This window comes from Sus scrofa, chromosome 4 (assembly GCF_054392235.1).
Source record: "Sus scrofa isolate SSC_HxYL_T2T_F1_AM1 chromosome 4, Sscrofa_HxYL_maternal_Yorkshire_Landrace_v2.0, whole genome shotgun sequence".
Taxonomy (NCBI): domain Eukaryota; kingdom Metazoa; phylum Chordata; class Mammalia; order Artiodactyla; family Suidae; genus Sus; species Sus scrofa.
This window is the reverse complement of record NC_139386.1, coordinates 105582867-105600668: the sequence shown is the minus strand read 5'-3', so window position 1 is coordinate 105600668 and position 17802 is coordinate 105582867. Positions and strand designations below refer to the sequence as shown.

The window sequence follows — 17802 nt, the reverse complement described above, 5'->3', positions numbered from 1 at the left end:
CAATCCTGGTGGTTGCTTAGATGAAGGCCTGATTGGGCAGACACTTGATGTGGCCTCTTTTTTTTTAGGGCTGCACCTGAGGCATATGGAAGTTCCCAGGATAAGGGTCGAATCAGAGCCACAGCTGCCAGCCTACACCACAGCCACTGGCCTACACCACAGCCATAGCAACTCCATATCTGAGCTACATCTGTGACCTACACCACAGCTTACAGCAACGCCAGATCCTTAATCCACTGAGCAAGGCCAGGGATCAAACCCGCATCCTCATGGATCCTAGTCAGGTTAGTTCCCACTGAGCAATGGTGGGACTCCTTGGATGTTGCCTCTTGAGATAGAAAATCATGGTTTGACACAGCTCTTAACTGCTTTTAACTAGCCCATTCTATAAAATTAAGGTAAAGAATAGTATAAAACCAATTCCAAGCACTTCGTCTATACAGTACCATGTGACAACTCTTGCTATATTTGACACTGGAAGCGCTTTGCTGTGGGTGTTATCCTTCGCTGCTAACAGTAGCAGCATCCTAATTCTACTATATTATACTCAAACCCAAGTCTGCCATGCCACTTCTTACCACAGGAGCCATACCTCTATAATGCGAAAAGCTCAAATTTTCTAAGCTCAATATCTCAGTCTGCTCCAGAGGCTGAAGAATTCCCTCATCTCCAGCAAAGCCATCCCTGAAACCCCTTATAGCTGTTAGGGAATGAAGGAACTTGAGTTCTGAAGCCTGATTCATGGAGTTCCTCTTGTGGCTCAACGGTTAATGAACCTGACTAGCATCCATGAGGACGTGGGTTTGATCCTTGGCCTCGCTCAGTGGGTTAAGGATCCGGTGTTGCTGTGAGCTGTGGTGTAGATCAGACACAGCTTGGATCTCGTATTGCTGTGGCTATGGTGTAGGCCAGCAGCTGTGGCTCTGATTTGACCCCTAACCTGGGAACCTCCATAAGCTGCAGGTGCGGCCCTAAAAAGCAAAAAAAAAAAGATCCATTCACTTCTTCCATCTCCCCCCAGCCCCTCACAACTGGGGATACCACAGCCAGGCTTAGAAGAAAGGGAGCTCACAGATCTTGCACTTCTAGGTTTGAGTTGTCCAAATGAGAAACACTCATCTTACCCCACCTCCCATAGGTAGTACTTCTCACTTATCCCAGTATAAAAGCCTGGACTGGGATATAATCTCTGAATACAGGAAGTTTTACTTCAGAGCCTTTCTCTCCTTCAGATAAGAGAAACAGTTTTGATAAACACTAATTTGATTTAATTGATTTTACTATCCCTCTAGCTGTTTTCCTTTTCCATTCTACGAAAACATTGTACAGCATCCATTTTAGCTGGAATGTACTGGTAGAATACCTAGGAATTCCTATTATGTAATTAACTTTATATAACAACAACAAAAAATGCCATAAGCTTGACATGCCGTGGATTGACAACACTCCATGTTTGTTTTCAGTTCTCCATGTCCATTCAGACCGATAGCATGTGGTTGTGATCCGAGTGCTCCGGAGCTTTTTGATGGAGCTTCCATGCTGCAGCAACTTGTCTGTGTTACCAGGGAATCAGAAACTAATATAAAGTGCAATTTACAAAGCGGTTTTCTCTTCCTTGGTATCCACAAAGTTGCAGGGAAAAGCTGGCAGTCATTCCAGTTATTGCTATTATTCCCTTCTGCAGAATTGTGGAAGCTTTATCTCAAAGAACCTGTTCAATGAAACCAGCCCTGGAGAGTATGAAGACAGGGGGAGATGATGCAGTTGCAAAGGAATGTCTAGAGGAATTCTGATTTTGTTTCTTTCCCTTTTTTCTCTCCATCCAACCCTCCCCAGTATTATAGAAGCAATATTTATTAATGTGTAGCTATACTACAGTTGGCTTAAAAAATGAAACAGGACAATAGAATTAAGGAGAGGCATTTATTAAGCCATCAGGACTTCCTCCTCACACAAAGCAGCAGACACTCAAGGCCTTATTTGGAACCTAATGTAAATAGCACTGCATGCAGTGAGGCAGATTTCCTAAAATAGCCAACTGGTTCCAGTGTTACCATGGAGAGATCTGTCATGGAGGTTAAGGCAAGAATGTGCTCTAAAAGCTCAAGGCAGAGACTGAAAACCTTGCCAGGATTAGTAGCTCAGGCTGCTCCAGCCAACTTCTTGTACGATTCTTTTTAGAGAGGCTTTTCAGTATCCTCTTCTTAAGCTGATGCATGCTGAAGCTGGAGACTCATTTACAAAGCCTCTTTAAACATCACTGACTCCCAGACATAACCTTCATTGGTTACATGTCCCGGACAGTTGTGTGGGAGCAGCAAAGGAAGTGGAAAATGAGGAAGGACCCAGCTTGTACAAGGCACAAGACACTGCAAGGTGAGGGAAGGGGGACACAAAGACCTGTAAGATTTCTAGAGATTACAGTCTAATTGGAATTTAAGAAAGTTTCTGATGGAGACAAAATGCAAGGTGGGAGAGAAAGGAAAAGTTCATGGGCCGGGGTGGGCAGTGAAGATTCTGGTCTGTAAGGAATGAGTAGGATTTTATTAAGAGAGAAACAGTAATAGGCATCAATGTATTCATTCAGTGATCATTTACTTACATCTAGAAACAAACTGTTCTAACAAGAAGAGAACATGAGTGAAGCACAGTCTTTTCCAGAAGGCGCTTACCAACTGAAAGGGAATAGGCAGTATGGAGAAATGACCCCCAAATTACTGGAGGTATAAAAAAAGTGCTTCGAAAGTTCAAAGAAGAGGAAGATGTCTTTTGAGGGGATTAAGAAAGGCAGCTTAAAGGACATACTTGAAAGTTGGAAAGGGTTTTGACAGGTAGAGGTGGGAGGACCAGGAAAGAACATTACAAGCAGATTAGAGAGAGGTAAGGACGTCAGGGTAAGGAAGCAGTAACTGGCATAGTGAGTATATGCAGGAAGACAGTGAGTTTAGGCTAGAAATATAGGGTGAAGCTAGAGTCGGAGGGTCTTAGATGGCAGATTAAGAAGTTTATGAATATGGGTAAATCATTAGGTCTTCAGCTTACTATGCAGGAAAGTGATCCCTCTGAAATCTGTTTTAGGAAGATTAATCTGGAAGGAGGAGCAAGTAGAAGAGAAAAAAGTTGAAAGTACTGTTAATGGAACTCTAATTACTTAAGATAGGAGGTCATTGGAGGGTAACCAAGAATGGAAGTTTTGTGCTAAGGCAAAAGAGCAAAATAAAAATTTTAAGATAGAATAAGCCATTCATTTATATATTCCAGTCAATGACTGTTTCATTGGCAAGGGGTCAGCCACAGCAACGCCTGATCCAGGCCACATCTGCAACCAACATCATAGCTCACCATAACGCCTGATCCTTTAACCCACTGAGTGAGGTCAGGGATCAAACCCACATCCTCATGGATACTAGTCGCATTCTTAACCTGCTGAGCCATGACGGGAACTCCAGGGAGCTTATATTCTAATAAGGGACACAGATAAATAATCATATAAACAAATAATGTAAATTGTGATAAGTACATTGAAAAAATACAAGGAGCAAGGTTTGGCAAGTTTTTTCTGTTAAAGGCTAGATAATAAATATTTAGACTTTGCAGGCTATAACGTATCTGCTATAATAGTACAAAAACAGCCATACAGAATACATGAAGGAGTTGGCATGGCTATGTTCTAATACAACTTTATTTACAAAAACAAACAGATGGGGATTGAATTTAGCCCACAATCCACAGTTCCTGACCCTTAATAGAAGATATAGAAGGAAGGAGGGTGATGCACTATAGGTAAGGAAAAGATGGCAATCAAGAGTTTAGTCTTGGAGTTCCCTTGTGGCTCAGCGGGTTAAAGATCGGATGTTGTCACTGCTATGGCTCAGGTTACTGCTGTTTAACAGCTCTAGTGCAGTTTGATCCTTGGCCCAGAACTTCTATGTGTTGTGGGCCAGGCTTAAAAAAAAAAAAGAGTTCAGTCTTTCCTGGGGTAGTTTTGAGATGTTTCTAACACATACAGATGCAGGTAACAAAGAGGTAGTTGGTCATTTGAGAGTTGAACTCAGAGGCCAATTCTGGGACAAAGATACTCTTCTAATGATTCTGATCATCAATTCTAACATGTGTGTGGAGAGCAGAGGCACTTCCTACACAACCCTGAGCAATTCTCAGACATAGTAGAGTATCCAAGAATTCAACTCAATTCTGATGCTATCTCCAGGTAGATAGCATCAGAGCTCACAGGTTAAGGATTCAGTCTGACAAGACTGCCTCCACACCCTTCTCCCTGTCCCTCTATCCCACCCTGGACTTCAGACAGCAATCCCAATCCCAGATTATCATCTGTGCTTCTGACCAGCAATAGATTGGAGGTTCCAACAATCCCCTCCTTGAACTTTGGACTTCAGACACCAGTCCCAAGTCCAGATTGTTATGTGTACTTCTGGGTGAGTGGCTGTAAATTAGAGGTTCACCCAGCCCCCTCCTTGGGTTCAATCAATTTCCTAGAGCAGCTCACAGAACTAAGAGAAACATTTTAGTTATTGGACCACAAGTTTATAGGATAAGAATATAACCCAGGAACAGCAAAATGAGAGATATGCACAGGGCAAGGTATGTGGGAAGAGGTTTGGAGCTTCCATGCCCTCACCAGCTACAATACCCTCCCTGAATTTCCATGTGTTCACCAACCCAGCATCTCTCTGAACAGTCTTCTTGGGTTTTTATGGAGGCTTCATTACAGAAGCATGATTGATCAAATCATTAGTTATCAGTAATTGACTCAACCTCCAGCCCCTTTTCTCTCCTGGAGGTTGGGGTAGGACTAAAAATGCCTACCCTCTAATCATGTGATCGGGTTCCTTTGGCAACGAGTGCCCTCCCTTGGGTGACCTAGTGGCATTCCAAAAGTCACCTCATTAATATAACAAAAGATGCCTGACTTAGGAAATTCCAAGGGTTTTAGGAGCTCTGTTCCAGAAAGGGGACAAACCAAATATGTATTTTTATTATAAATCACAATATAATAGATATAAATTGGAAGTTGCTAGTATAAAGTATAAAGATGGAAAATGATGAGATGATATTAAAATAGAATTAAAAGGAAGAGGTGAACAGCTACAAAAGGTTCATAGCAAGTATGACTAACTCTGAATTCATGAACTCACTTATGCAGGAAATATCACATTGACTTTCTTTTTTTCAATTTTTTTTTTCACATTTACTTTAAAACAGTTTAATGCTACCCTGAGTCTCTATTCTAATCAGGCTGGTGGGAAATTAAATCACATTCATTTGGTACTGCCTCCTCCCTACTTTCTCAGTTACGAAATGAAGTGCCCTAGGCTTTATCAGGTGTCAGAGCATCAAGGAGACCACTCTGATCACTGGCCCACTACTGAAGCACCCCTGCCCCAGCATGCATGGTTCTACCAACCCTAACTGCTTGCTACATTGGACTCTTTTATGGAGCCTCCTGACCTAGAGTCTAGCTTTTACAAGTCACCCAGTGCCTTCTCCCCCAGGTCCTGCTGCTTCCCCAGAGCCCTGATGATGGAGGTGGGTCCTTGTTACTCTTTGAACCCCTAGTCTCTTCCCAATTTGGGTGAAATCTCACCCTCTCCTCTTTTGTTGACCTCAAAGACATCGCTCTCTCTCCTTTTCTCCACCTGGCTTAATCTTCTCAGTGGGTTTAGAATTTTATCAAAGTCAGGAAATGCATTTGACTTTAGTCTCTGCTCTGTGCTCTGCAGAAAGTCCCAAGTCAAGAGAATATTTTAGGGCCTCACCAAAGACTAGGAAAGGGAGGGGTAGGGATATACAGGTAACAAAACATAGCTATATCTAAAAATTTACCCTGTCTTGGAGTTCCCATCATGGCTCAGTGGTAATGAACCCAACTAGTATCCAGGGAGGATGCAGATTCAATCCCTGGCCTCGCTCAGTGGGTTAAGGATCTAGCATTACTGTGAGCTGTGGTGTAGATTGTAGACACAGCTCAGATCCTGCATTTCTGTGGCTGTGGTGTAGGCCAGCAGCTGCAGCTCCAATTTGAGCCCTAACCTGAGAACCTCCATATGCTATGGATGCAGCCCTAAAAAGACACATACATAAATAAATTAATTAATTTACCCCATCACCATTTGGCTAGGATGTGAAATGAGCTGAAAGGGATTTGGATTTCATGCTGTAAGTATTGGACAGTTATGGAACTTCACTGAATGTTCTGGAAATAATATGCAGAATGATTAGAGGGGTAAGCTTCTAAGGCCTTGTTACATGGTTCAAGTTTCAGGTTTTAAGAACCTGAAGAGGACAGTATGGGGAAAATGCAAAACAACATTTCTGGACACAAGAGATGTTCAGAAAAAGGGTCAAAAAGAATTTAGCATTTGGTTTGATAGGGAAGGATTCTGAGGAGTTAGAGGTAATAACGCCTTAGTTTACAAGTCTATCCTGTTGTAGAAAATCGTATGCCTGACCTTATGGCTCCTGATCTTTTTCTGGATATTGACAGTGTTAACCACCCCCCTCGTTTTTGAAATTCTCTCCCCCTCTCACCTGTGTTTCCTTTGGGGAAGAGCTCAACTTAGTTTTTTTTTCTCAGTCACCTAAACTTGGCATGTCCCTAATCATATGTTGAATTACCATTTTGCAACTGGACTCTTCAACCTCCACATTTCTGTTTAGACAATTTTTTTCTACCTGTCTTCCAGACAAAAAAAACCTCTTCTCCATTTTAACCTTTTTTCTTCCATCATCCTCTCTGCATATACATTGTCAAGTCCCGCTGTTCATTCCTTCAAAGTGACCCTCACATTTACCACTTTCTTTCCATTTTTATACCAGACTTTTATTATCCCACATATGAATAACGGCAGTGGATTTTTAACAGGTTTTCCTGTAACCATCCCAAAACCTGTCCCTGAAATGCCAAGCCACCCTGCTGCCTAATTTTCCTGACTTACTTTTCATCATCCCATTCTCTGCTCAAATTCATAACATTAAGTCCAAATTCTTTTGCCTTTCTCAAACATTAGCCAGATTCTATTTGCCAAAGCCTCCGTAGCATAGTGTCAGGCTTTCACTTGGCCCTTTATACATGTTCTTTGAGCAGTTTTGAGCTGTACGGAGTATATGTATAGATGTATAGAATAGGATGAACCTGGCATTCATATGTCCCATTACCTTCACCTATAGGTTAGCGCCATATTTAACCCAACTTCCGAGACTTTCGATAATGTTATTTTCTTCTGCTGAAGTCCTTTTCTTTGTTTTCTCCATCCTAAGATTCGTCTCATTCTTGCCTCCTTCACCTGTATCAGCTCATACTTACCTCAACTTTTTCTCCATTTACATTGGCATTAAATCAGAATCATTTAGTTTGCCAACCAGTTGTTCTAACTGTAGCATGTACCTTCTCTCCTCTTCGACTAAACTAAAAGCTCCCTGAAGACAGAGGGAAAAAATACTGAGATTGCATAAATTCTTTCTCATTGGTTGATTGATTTAACAAATATTTGGGGTTTTTTGTTTTGTTTTTTTTTTTTAAATTATTAAAGTATAAATGTGCCGATTTCTGCTGTACAGCAAAGTGACACACATATATATTCTTTTTTATATTGTTTACCATCATGGTCTATCCCAGGGGATTGGATACAGTTCCCTGTGCTAGACAGGAGGACCTTGTTGTTTATCCATTTAAGTTATAGATATATATTATGTATATATATATATATATATATATATATATGTAATCTTTTTAGGGCCGCACTTGCAGCACATGGAGGTTCCTAGGCTAGGGGTCAATTCAGAGCTGCAGCTGCTGGCCTACACCAGAGCCATAGCAATGCCAGATCTGAGCTGTGTCTGCGATCTACACCACAGTTCAATACTGGATCCTTAACCCACTGAGCAAGGCCAGGGATTGAACCTGCTTCCTCATGGATACCAGCAGGGTTTAATTGCTGAGCCATGACCGGAACTCCTATATATGTATATTTTTAATGGCCATATCCACAGCATATGGAAGTTCCCGGGCCAGGGACTGAATCTGTGCTGCAACTGTGACCTGTGGCTCAGCTGTGGCAGTGCTGGATCCTTTATCCCACTGCATCAGGCCGAGGATTGAACCTGAGCCTCCATAGCAACCCAAGCTGCTGCAGTCAGATTCTTAAGCCACTGCACCACCATGGGAATTCTGTTTATCCTTTCTAAATGTAATAGTTTGTATTCACTAACCCCAAACTCCCAGTCCATCCCTCTTCCTCCCCCTCCCCCTTGGCAACAAGTCTGTTCTCTATGTCTGTGAGTCTGTTTCTGTTTTGTAGATAGGTTCGTTTGTGCCATATTTTAAATTCCACTTATAAGTGACATGTGGCATTTGTCTTTCTCTTTCTGACTTACTTCACTCAGTATGGTGATAATCTCTAGTTGCATCCATGTTTCTGCAAATGGCATTATTTTGTCTTTTTTTTTAATGCTGAGTAATGTATGTGTGTGTGTGTGTGTATCACATCTTTTTTTTTTTTTTTTTTGTCTTTTTGCTTTTTCTAGGACCGTTCCCTTGGCATATGGAGATTCCCAGGCTAGGGGTCTAATTGGAGCCGTAGCCACTGGCCTACGCCAGAGCCACAGCAACACAGGATCCGAGCTGCGTCTGCAACCTACACCACAGCTCACAGCAATGCCGGATCCTTAACCCACTGAGCAATGCCAGGGATCAAACCTGCAACCTCATGGTTTCTAGTCGGATTTGTTAACCACTGTGCCATGACGGGAACTCCTATATCACATCTTCTTAATCCATCCATCTGTTAATAGACATTTGGGTTGTTTCCATGTCTTGGCTATTGTGAATAATGCTGCTATCAAAAAGACACATGCAGCAGTGGGATTGCTGGATCATATGGTAATTCTGAGGAACCTTCATACTGTTTTCTATAGTGGTTGTACCAACTTAAATTCCCACCAACAATATAGAAGAGTTCCTTTTTATCCACATCCTCTCCAGCATTTATTATTTCTGGACTTTTTAATGATGGCCTTTCTGACCTGTGTGAGGTGGCACCTCATTGTAGTTTTAATTTGCATTTCTCTAGTAATTAGTGATGTTGAGCATTTTTTTAGTGCCTACTGGTCATCTCTATGTCTTCTTTGGAGAAATATCTATTTAGGTCTTCTGCCCATTTTTGAATGGGTTGTTTTCTTGTTGTTGAGCTGTATGTGTGTTTGTATATTTTGGAGGTTAAGCCCTCGTCAGTTGCATTGTTTGCAGATATTTTCTCCCATTCCGTATGTTTTCTCTCTTTTTTTTAATGGTTTCTTTTGCTGTGCAAAAGCTTGTAAGTTTGATTATTTTTGTTTTTATCTCTATTGTCTTGGGGACTGACATAACAAAACATTTGTACAATTTATGTCAGAGAATGATTTGCCTAAGCTCTCTATCAGGAGTTTTATGGTGTCATGTCTTATGTCATTTAACAAATATTTTGAAATTTATTTAAATAACTATGGATATTTAATAACTTGAGAGACTCAAACGTTTACTATTTTAAGATTAATTCTTCTGATAACCATATTACTGCAATCTGTACTTGAACAGGAAATCTGGTTTTAAAACAAGTATTTTGTAGTATTGTTATCAATTAACGCAAAGCATGATTGTTTCTGGCTTCTTAAAGATTTCCAACCAGCAGAGGAAAATCGTGCACATGCTTATGGTGTTACCATAAAGCCTAACTGCATTTATTTTTACATTCTTGTATTTCTTCATTTGCTTTAGATTCTCTGCCAGAATCACTTTTTTTTTTTTTTTGGCATAGTTTTTAGTAATTAGAACAGCTGTTTCCAATGCCATAACTAGGGTAATGAAACCTAATACAACTGGTTTGGGACATGGGGATTTTCCATCTCTTGGAAACTCCCTCCCAGATCAGAATTATTAGGTCTTAGAAACACAACAACAGAGTGAGTACAAAAGTAGTTATGCTTTTAGGAGAATCTTCCCAGGGCCCAAAATCTAGAGATCAAAATAGAGATAGTGCAAAAGATCCCTGTTATAGTAATACTTAGGAATCTTGTTCCAAATGGGAAGATAGTTCTCTAAATTCAACAATTTTGTATGTAATTCTTTATTAATTGGTTTTCCATTTATCTGCAGAACTTTGATCTTTTGGCAAGATTTGTCTGAATACAGTTTAATAAGAGAGTTCTAATTCAGTAGTTTTCAAAGTCTGGTTCTCAGCAGCAGCTGCTTGACCCAGGAATTTTCTAGGAATGCAAATTCTTGGACCCCTTCTCAGAATAACTGAATTAAAACTTGTTAAATCTTTAACAAACCCTCCAGGTGATTCTGATGCATGCCAAAGACTAAAACCCACTGTTTAAATTAATTGTTTTATTTTGTAGGTTAGGAAATTAAGGGCCTGATATAAGCGATTTGACTTAGGACAGATAGCAGACACGTGCTTATGAATGCACTTATCAATCCATTGTGAGGGCAGAAAGCATGTATATAAAATTAATCATTTGTCTAATTCATTATAGGTTATCATAATATGAAACTTGTTCTCAGTAAAATTTTCCCTTGTTATGTACTTCTGATAAGTTTTAGAAGTATTTATCTTGTTCTAAATCATCACAAAAGCCTTATGTCTCAACTTAACAATATGTTTTTTGTTTCTATTATAAATGTGTGGTGTGGGGAGTTCCTGTCGTGGCGCAGTGGTTAACGAATCCGACTAGGAACCATGAGGTTGTGGGTTCGATCCCTGGCCTTGCTCAGTGGGTTAATGATCCGGCATTGCTGTGAGCTGTGATGTAGGTCGCAGATGCGGCTCAGATCCCGCGTTGCTGTGGCTCTGGCGTAGGCTGGCAGCCACAGCTCCGATTGGACCCCTAGCCTGGGAACCTCCATATGCCACGGGCGCAGCCCAAAGAAATAGCAAAAAAATAAATAAATAAATGTGTGGTGTGTATATGTATATAAAATAATATTTTCCAAGATCATTGGATAGAAACTATGAAAATTTAAAGTCACAATTGAACATTTCATCAAATTTCTTCTGGGCTATATTTTAATCTTCCCAATTTTCAAAGCTATTCTTATGATAGAATGAGGGTTACTTTAATCCCTCAGATTAAACTTTGTGGGCTATATATATTTTTATAATTATTTACACCTTTTTAATCTTTTAAAATTGAACTATACCAACGTATAAAATCTACAGAAAAAGCATTTTCAGTGAGCTTTAAAATTGTACACATCCGGAGTTCCCGTCGTGGCGCAGTGGTTAACGAATTCGACTAGGAACCATGAGGTTGTGGGTTCGGTCCCTGCCCTTGCTCAGTGGGTTAAGGATCTGGCGTTGTCGTGAGCTGTGGTGTAGGTTGCAGATGCGGCTCGATCCCGCGTTGCTGTGGCTCTGGCGTAGGCCAGTGGCTACAGCTCCGATTAGACCCCTAGTCTGGGAACCTCCATATGCTGCGGGAGCGGCCCAAAGAAATAGCAAAAAGACAAAAAAGGACAAAAAAAAAAAATTGTACACATCCATGTAACTATCACCCAAAACAATAGAACATTTTAATCAGTCCAGAAAGTTCCTTTGTGCCCTCTTGTAACCAATTCTCACCTTATTTCACCCCCCATAACCACTTTTGGAATTTCTATCATTATAGAAATTGTTAGACTTTAAACTGTTAGACAAATAAAAATCACACAGGATGTATTGAAATGGCTTGTTTCACATAAGACACTTGAGATTCATTCATGTTGTGGATATCAGAATTCATTCTTTTTTATTGGTGGTTAATATTACATTATGTGAACATATGAAAATGTGTTTATCCTACCTTTTTCTTAGTAATATTTTTCTTATCACAAATCAATCCATGCTTATTATAGAAAATTATAGAATACAAATGAGGAAAGAAGAAAGGTATCCATAATCCTACTCTCCAGACATAATCATGATTTAGTAACTTGTATATCCCTGTGAACCTTTGTTTATATAAGTTGTCCACATATATAATATATATATCATATTTTATAAAAATTCTCATTTTAGGTTCAAGATTTACCACTTAGACTCTAAGTCTTAAATTGGCACAGTTCTTCATTTTAACTATAGAATATTTCCTAACCTTAAAGCATTTAAAAAATAATATATGAATATAGATTCATGCCCCAGATTCAAATGATACATGATATATAAAATAAAAGTAAATGTTCCTGTTCAGCTCCCTATTTTGCTTGCCTCCCCATAGGTAGCCAGTGTTAACCAAATACAAAATCTTGACCAAGACGATATTGATAAGAATCATAAAGTACTGAATTGTTACTTTATAATTTTTCTTCATTTTTTAATTTTTCTTTCCAAGTTTTATTATACAAAAATGATCTTTTTATAATACCAAATGATCACTTTAGGAGTAGTTCTAGTAGTCTACTATCTGTTTTGAGATATGATCTAAATATTTTCTCTGAGAGTGAAGAGTGCTATCTTCAGATTTTTTTTGATTGTTGAATGATTTATTCCTGTCTGTTGTTGGAAGCCTAGATATGTATAGCTCTCTTTCAGTATGTTGACCTTTACCATTTTTTAAAATTATTTATATTGATCTTTACCACTGAAGAAACATATTGTTTGATGGGAAATTGCCTTTTCTCCATTAGTACTGCCTTGTATGTCAACTAGCTATATACTGTCATTAAAGTCTAGAGGCTGCAAGTTAGATGCAAAATCTTATTAAGTAATAGAGAATAATACAAAGTATTGTTTAGAGTTTGCTCCTGAAGAGCACTTTGTTTCATTAGCATTTTCCCCATTGGGAAAATATGGCTTGCATTAACAAAGATGAGGCCTCGATTAATGTCTTAATTTGCAGTTTTTGGTCTTTTGAGTCCTTGCTGTTCTTTAGGACAACACTTAAGACAGGGTAGGGCAGGGTAGTAACCTGGAAGTCCAGAAACTCTTTGCCTCTCTGTACAGCACTATAGATTCCAAAGATTATTACTTAATTTCTTCTGATTCCGAAGCTCATTTATCACTGTAGTGAGTTTTACTTGGAACTCTATTTTACCTTCTTGGTTTGGGGGTCAGAACTACACATTTAGGTGAAATCACAGATGTGAAGTTCTGTACCCTACTAAACCCAAAGCTCTAAGGACTGACCTTATCTCTCATGATGGAGCTGATAAGATGTTGTCTTGATGATTAAATAAGAGCAATAAAACTTCATATGTGCAGAGCCCCCATCAAACTTTAAAATTACTTTAAAATAGTCCCATTATTATAATATTAAAATAATATTAACTATTATTTAGTGAGCCAAATTCTGTTAAAGCACTTCCCCCCAATCATCTCGTTTAATCCTCAATAAGAAGTTTGGGGGTTTATTATGAGCTTTCATTGAAAGTATCTGAGGAGTTCCCATTGTGGTGCAGCAGAAACGATTCCTACTAGGAACCATGAGGTTGTGGGTTTGATCCCTGGCCTCGCTCACTGGGCTAAGGATCCAGCCTTGTCCTGAGCTAAGGATCCAGCCTTGCCCTGAGCTGTGGTGTAGGTCGCAGACATGGCTCGGATCTCACGTTGCTGTTGCTGTGGCTGTGGTGTATGTAGGCCAGCAGCTGTAGCTCCAATTAGACCCCTCGTCTGGGAACCTCCATATGAGGCAGGTGTGGCCCTAAAAAGCAAAAAAAGGAAAAAAAAAAAAAAAGTATCTGAATGTCTCCAGGTTTAGAAGCGTGGGCTCTGTCCTGGAGATGAGATTCAGAAATATTTAAGACTGTTGCTGACTTTACAAGGTCAAGTTAGTGAAATCTAGGGTTACTGTAACTGGGGAATAAATGTTCTGCTCTGGGGAAATGATTACTTGGGTCCGTTTTCCTTTCCATCTGGAAGCTGGATACCTCTCAAGCCAGGGAGAGAGTTTTTTATTGTAAGTGGACGTTGACACCTCAGTTTCACCTAGACAGAATTCCAGTTTCCCTCCTTTCTTTGCGTGCATTCCAAGTTCTACACCCAAGGGTGGGTGTCTTACTACTGGATAATGTTGAATAATACAGGATACTAAGTGAAGTCAGTGAAATTCTCAGCCCCACTTCTACAGATTGCAGCACTCCCCAACACTAGGAACTGCTTGCTCAAATAAACAAGCCTTTTGTTCTAGTGTTTGTCTCCCTTTCCCACCCCTAAAAGAAGGCCTGAAGTCTACCTGAACCTGAAAGAGGACTTGGTGATGGGAATCTACTCTCAGATGTTTACATTCTTGAAAAAGCTCATTTTCTCTGTTATCTTCAAAATCTTGGTTAACCAGCTGCATTTATGTGGTTTTTGTTGGACTTTCTCGGGTGACTGCTTTGTGCTATTTCTTTTCTAAAAAAGGGCAAATCATGCAGGAGGCTAAACGCAACCCCAAGATCACGTGGGGAGAAGCATTTGTCCTCTTTTCCAGATACTCCCGACAGGGAGAGGCTGAACTGATCCTCCTAATATCCGCCCTACCTGCTCCCTCCGGTTTATCAACCCTTTCTCCTTCGCCGCTGCTGAAGCCCCAGGGCCTTTTAATCCAGGGACCAGACTGGGTAGGGAGAGGAGGTGGGGCAGCAGGCGGGAGGGAGGCGGCGCGCAGCGGTACCTAGTGGTGCTGCCAGGCTGCTCCATCCAGAGTACGTGGCACTACCCGTGGAGTGAGGGGGAGGGGATTCAGTTTACTCCTCCCCACGCAGAGCCTCGGAACATCCCGCAGAAGCGGGCGGAAGGATCCGTGAGGGAACTGGTGCGCTTTTTCAGTGAAATTTTAGCAGATGACAGTGGGCTGACAGTGGATGGCATCTGTCTTGCTCTCCGCGGAACCCACGCGAGCCAGGTCTGTGCTCTACTGCAAGGAGCAGTGACGGGTTTGTAGGCTAGGGGCCCGCACTCGCCGCCCCGCATGCGCAGAACGAAGAGCCGGCCTGTCGGACTACAGTTCCCAGAGGTCTTTGCGGGTGGCCGCCGGCGCCGAGTCGTTGGCGCCATCTTGAAATCTGATCCTCAATCTCTGAGCCTTTGCGTCAGCCGCGGACGGCGGTCAGTGTATGGTGAACCAAGCCCGCTTAAAAGGGAGGACGTTGAGGACACCGTGGCTGGCGGGAGAGACAGCTGGAGGAGACATGGCAGGTTTCGTGCGCGGCCTGCGCTGCTGTCACACAGCATCCCCCTGAAGTGTTTTCTCGTCCGCCCCCTCCCCGAGGGGCGGGGCTGACCACTCTGGTACCCAGAGCCCGCGCGTGGGTGACATAGGAGCGCCCCTGCAGAGTGGGGAACCCACCAGGCTGTGCCATGCCGGCCAGGGGCCACCGAGGCGGGAGACAGAACGCGACCAAGCGCCGCTGAGTGATCACCAAGCAGCAGTCGCCTCAGGGCAGCTCGGTAACCGCAGGAGGGAAGATGAAGGAGATTTGCAGGATCTGTGCCCGGGAGCTGTGCGGAAATCAGCGGCGCTGGATCTTCCACACAGCATCCAAGCTCAACCTCCAGGTTTTGCTGTCGCATGTCCTAGGCAAGGATGTCTCCCGCGATGGCAAAGGTGAGTTTGCTTGCAGCAAGTGTGCTTTCATGCTTGATCGGATCTATAGATTCGACACCGTCATTGCCCGGATCGAAGCCCTTTCTATTGAGCGCTTGCAGAAGCTGCTGCTGGAGAAGGACCGCCTCAAGTTCTGCATTGCGAGCATGTATCGGAAGAATAACGATGACACTGGCCCGGAGACCAAGGCGGGGAATGGAACTGTTGACATTTCCGGCTTACCCGATGTGAGATACTCTGCACTGCTCCAGGAAGACTTTGCCTATTCAGGGTTTGAGTGTTGGGTAGAAAATGAGGATCAGATTCAGGAGCTACATAGCTGTCATGCTTCGGAAGGCCCTGGTAACCGACCCAGGAGATGCCGTGGCTGTGCAGCTTTGCGGGTTGCAGATTCTGACTATGAAGCTATTTGTAAGGTGCCTCGAAAGGTGGCCAAAAGTATCTCATGTGGCCCTTCTACCAGGTGGTCCACCAGCATTTGCACTGAAGAACCAGCTTTGTCTGAAGTTGGGCCACCGGATTTATCAATTTCTAAGGTTCCCCCAGATGGAGAAAGCATGGAGGAAGAGACACCGGGATCCTCTGTGGAGTCTTTGGATGCAAGTGTCCACGCTAGTCCTCCACAACAAAAGGATGAGGAACCTGAGAGAAGTGCAAAGGAACTTGTAAAGTGTGACTGTTGTTCAGAGGAACAGGCTTCACAGCATACGTGTAACCCCAAGCTGGAGCTAGTTCTTAGCATGATTAAAGGTCTTGATTATAAGCCCATCCAGAGCCCCCGAGGGAGCAAGCTTCCTATTCCAGTGAAATCCAGCCTACCTGGAGCCAGGCTCGGCCATGTCATGACAGATGGAGTTAGTTCTGGCTTCCTTAACAGGTCTTTGAAACCCCTTTACAAGACACCTGTGACTTATCCCTTGGAGATTTCAGACCTGCAAGAGCTGTGGGATGATCTCTGTGAAGAATATTTGCCACTTCGGGTCCAGGTATACAAAATGGCTGCATTAGTGCCTTTCTGAGTAAAGTTAGCTGGCCTCGGGCCTCACATGATTTCTGTCTAGGTAAAGGATAATAATATTCTAGACTTGAGAAAAATAATCATTGAGCCCACTTTAGCTTTACCTTTTTCTTGTGTCCCTTTTAGTAAACTTGATTCACTCAGATAATTTGCATTTCACAATCCTCTTTATAACATCTATTGGCTTTCCCATTAATTATCAAAATCGCACACCTTTTAAGACAAAAAAAAAGATTCCTAATTCACTTTTACCCTATTAAAAGACATTTAATCTTATTTCTGGCATTAGAATTCTTTCCTCTTGCCTCTTTTTCCTACCTCCAACCTCTCCTTTCTCTCTCTCTTTTTTTTTTTTTTTTGATTTTCATCTTTGGATTGATAAATATCTTCTCCTATTCTGTAAGGAAGTTAGTTCTCTAGTTAGTACTCCCTAGAGCATTAAGCCTTTCATCCCATGTGTGCCTCAGAATGATTAGAGCATAAGGTAAAAATTTGGGAAAAAACCTATTAACCCACCAAAATATTGTAACATCTGGGCAATATTTATAAATTAAGAGGTCATTTGAAGACTATGATGATTTGTTCATAAAAGAGACTTGGGAATTCCTGTGTTGTCATTTAAAATGTTAAGGCAAATACTGTTTACAGCCAGTTTGTTTACTGAGCTCTATTAGAAGATGCTTGATATTAAGTAGGGATTCATCCATTATTGGGTGATAGTTTTATCTGTTATACTCTTGAGTTTCTTAATGAACTAGAAGATGACAGTCGATCTTAATTTGAGCTATTCATATCTGCCCAGTTGATTTCATATCAGCCTTTTAAATTCAGCTAAGTACAGAGACCTGACAGATGCTGTTTTGTTTCTACAGCAACAGTAAATGCTACATGCAGTAAACTCTGTGAAACATCTGGCACGTTTTACTTGATACAAATTCTTTAGTGATACCAATACAAAGGTGGATAATCTAGAAGGCATTTTTGGAAAACCTGTTACCAGTCAACATCATCCCAGAAAATTAGAACTTCTAAATGAAATTGCCTATTGTCACTTGAAATTTTTGAGAAGTAGTTCTGCTATGTATTAAAGTTGTGTTACAGTAAGGAAAAGGAAATAAAGTTTTGAATTTGTACAAAATTGTCAGAAACAGCAATTCTGACAATTGAAAAAATACAAATACCAAAAAGTTTAAAATATGTTTTCATTTGTATAGAATGTT

General features: G+C 41.3%; 1 protein-coding gene and 1 long non-coding RNA gene across 51 annotated transcripts in view; one reads left to right on the top strand and one right to left on the bottom strand.

Annotated features, from left to right (window-relative positions):
* Positions 1-17802, top strand: part of LOC100624559 (myomegalin) — a 215701-nt gene that overhangs the window by 117080 nt on the left and 80819 nt on the right. For 12 of the 50 annotated variants that reach the window (XM_021090675.2, XM_021090677.2, XM_021090668.2 and 9 more), the window contains exon 1: positions 15004-16550. The exons of the other annotated variants lie outside the window; for them this stretch is intronic. In XM_021090675.2, the coding sequence (XP_020946334.2) occupies positions 15426-16550 (1125 nt within the window). In that variant the 5' untranslated portion in view covers positions 15004-15425. Of the gene's footprint in view, positions 1-15003; positions 16551-17802 lie in introns of those variants that run through there. 50 annotated transcript variants of the gene reach the window in all.
* LOC146404147 (uncharacterized) lies at positions 7775-13717 on the bottom strand. The gene is made up of 2 exons (XR_014844310.1): positions 11450-13717; positions 7775-8540 (listed from the first exon to the last, which is right to left on the bottom strand). It is a non-coding gene; the product is annotated as an uncharacterized LOC146404147 (long non-coding RNA).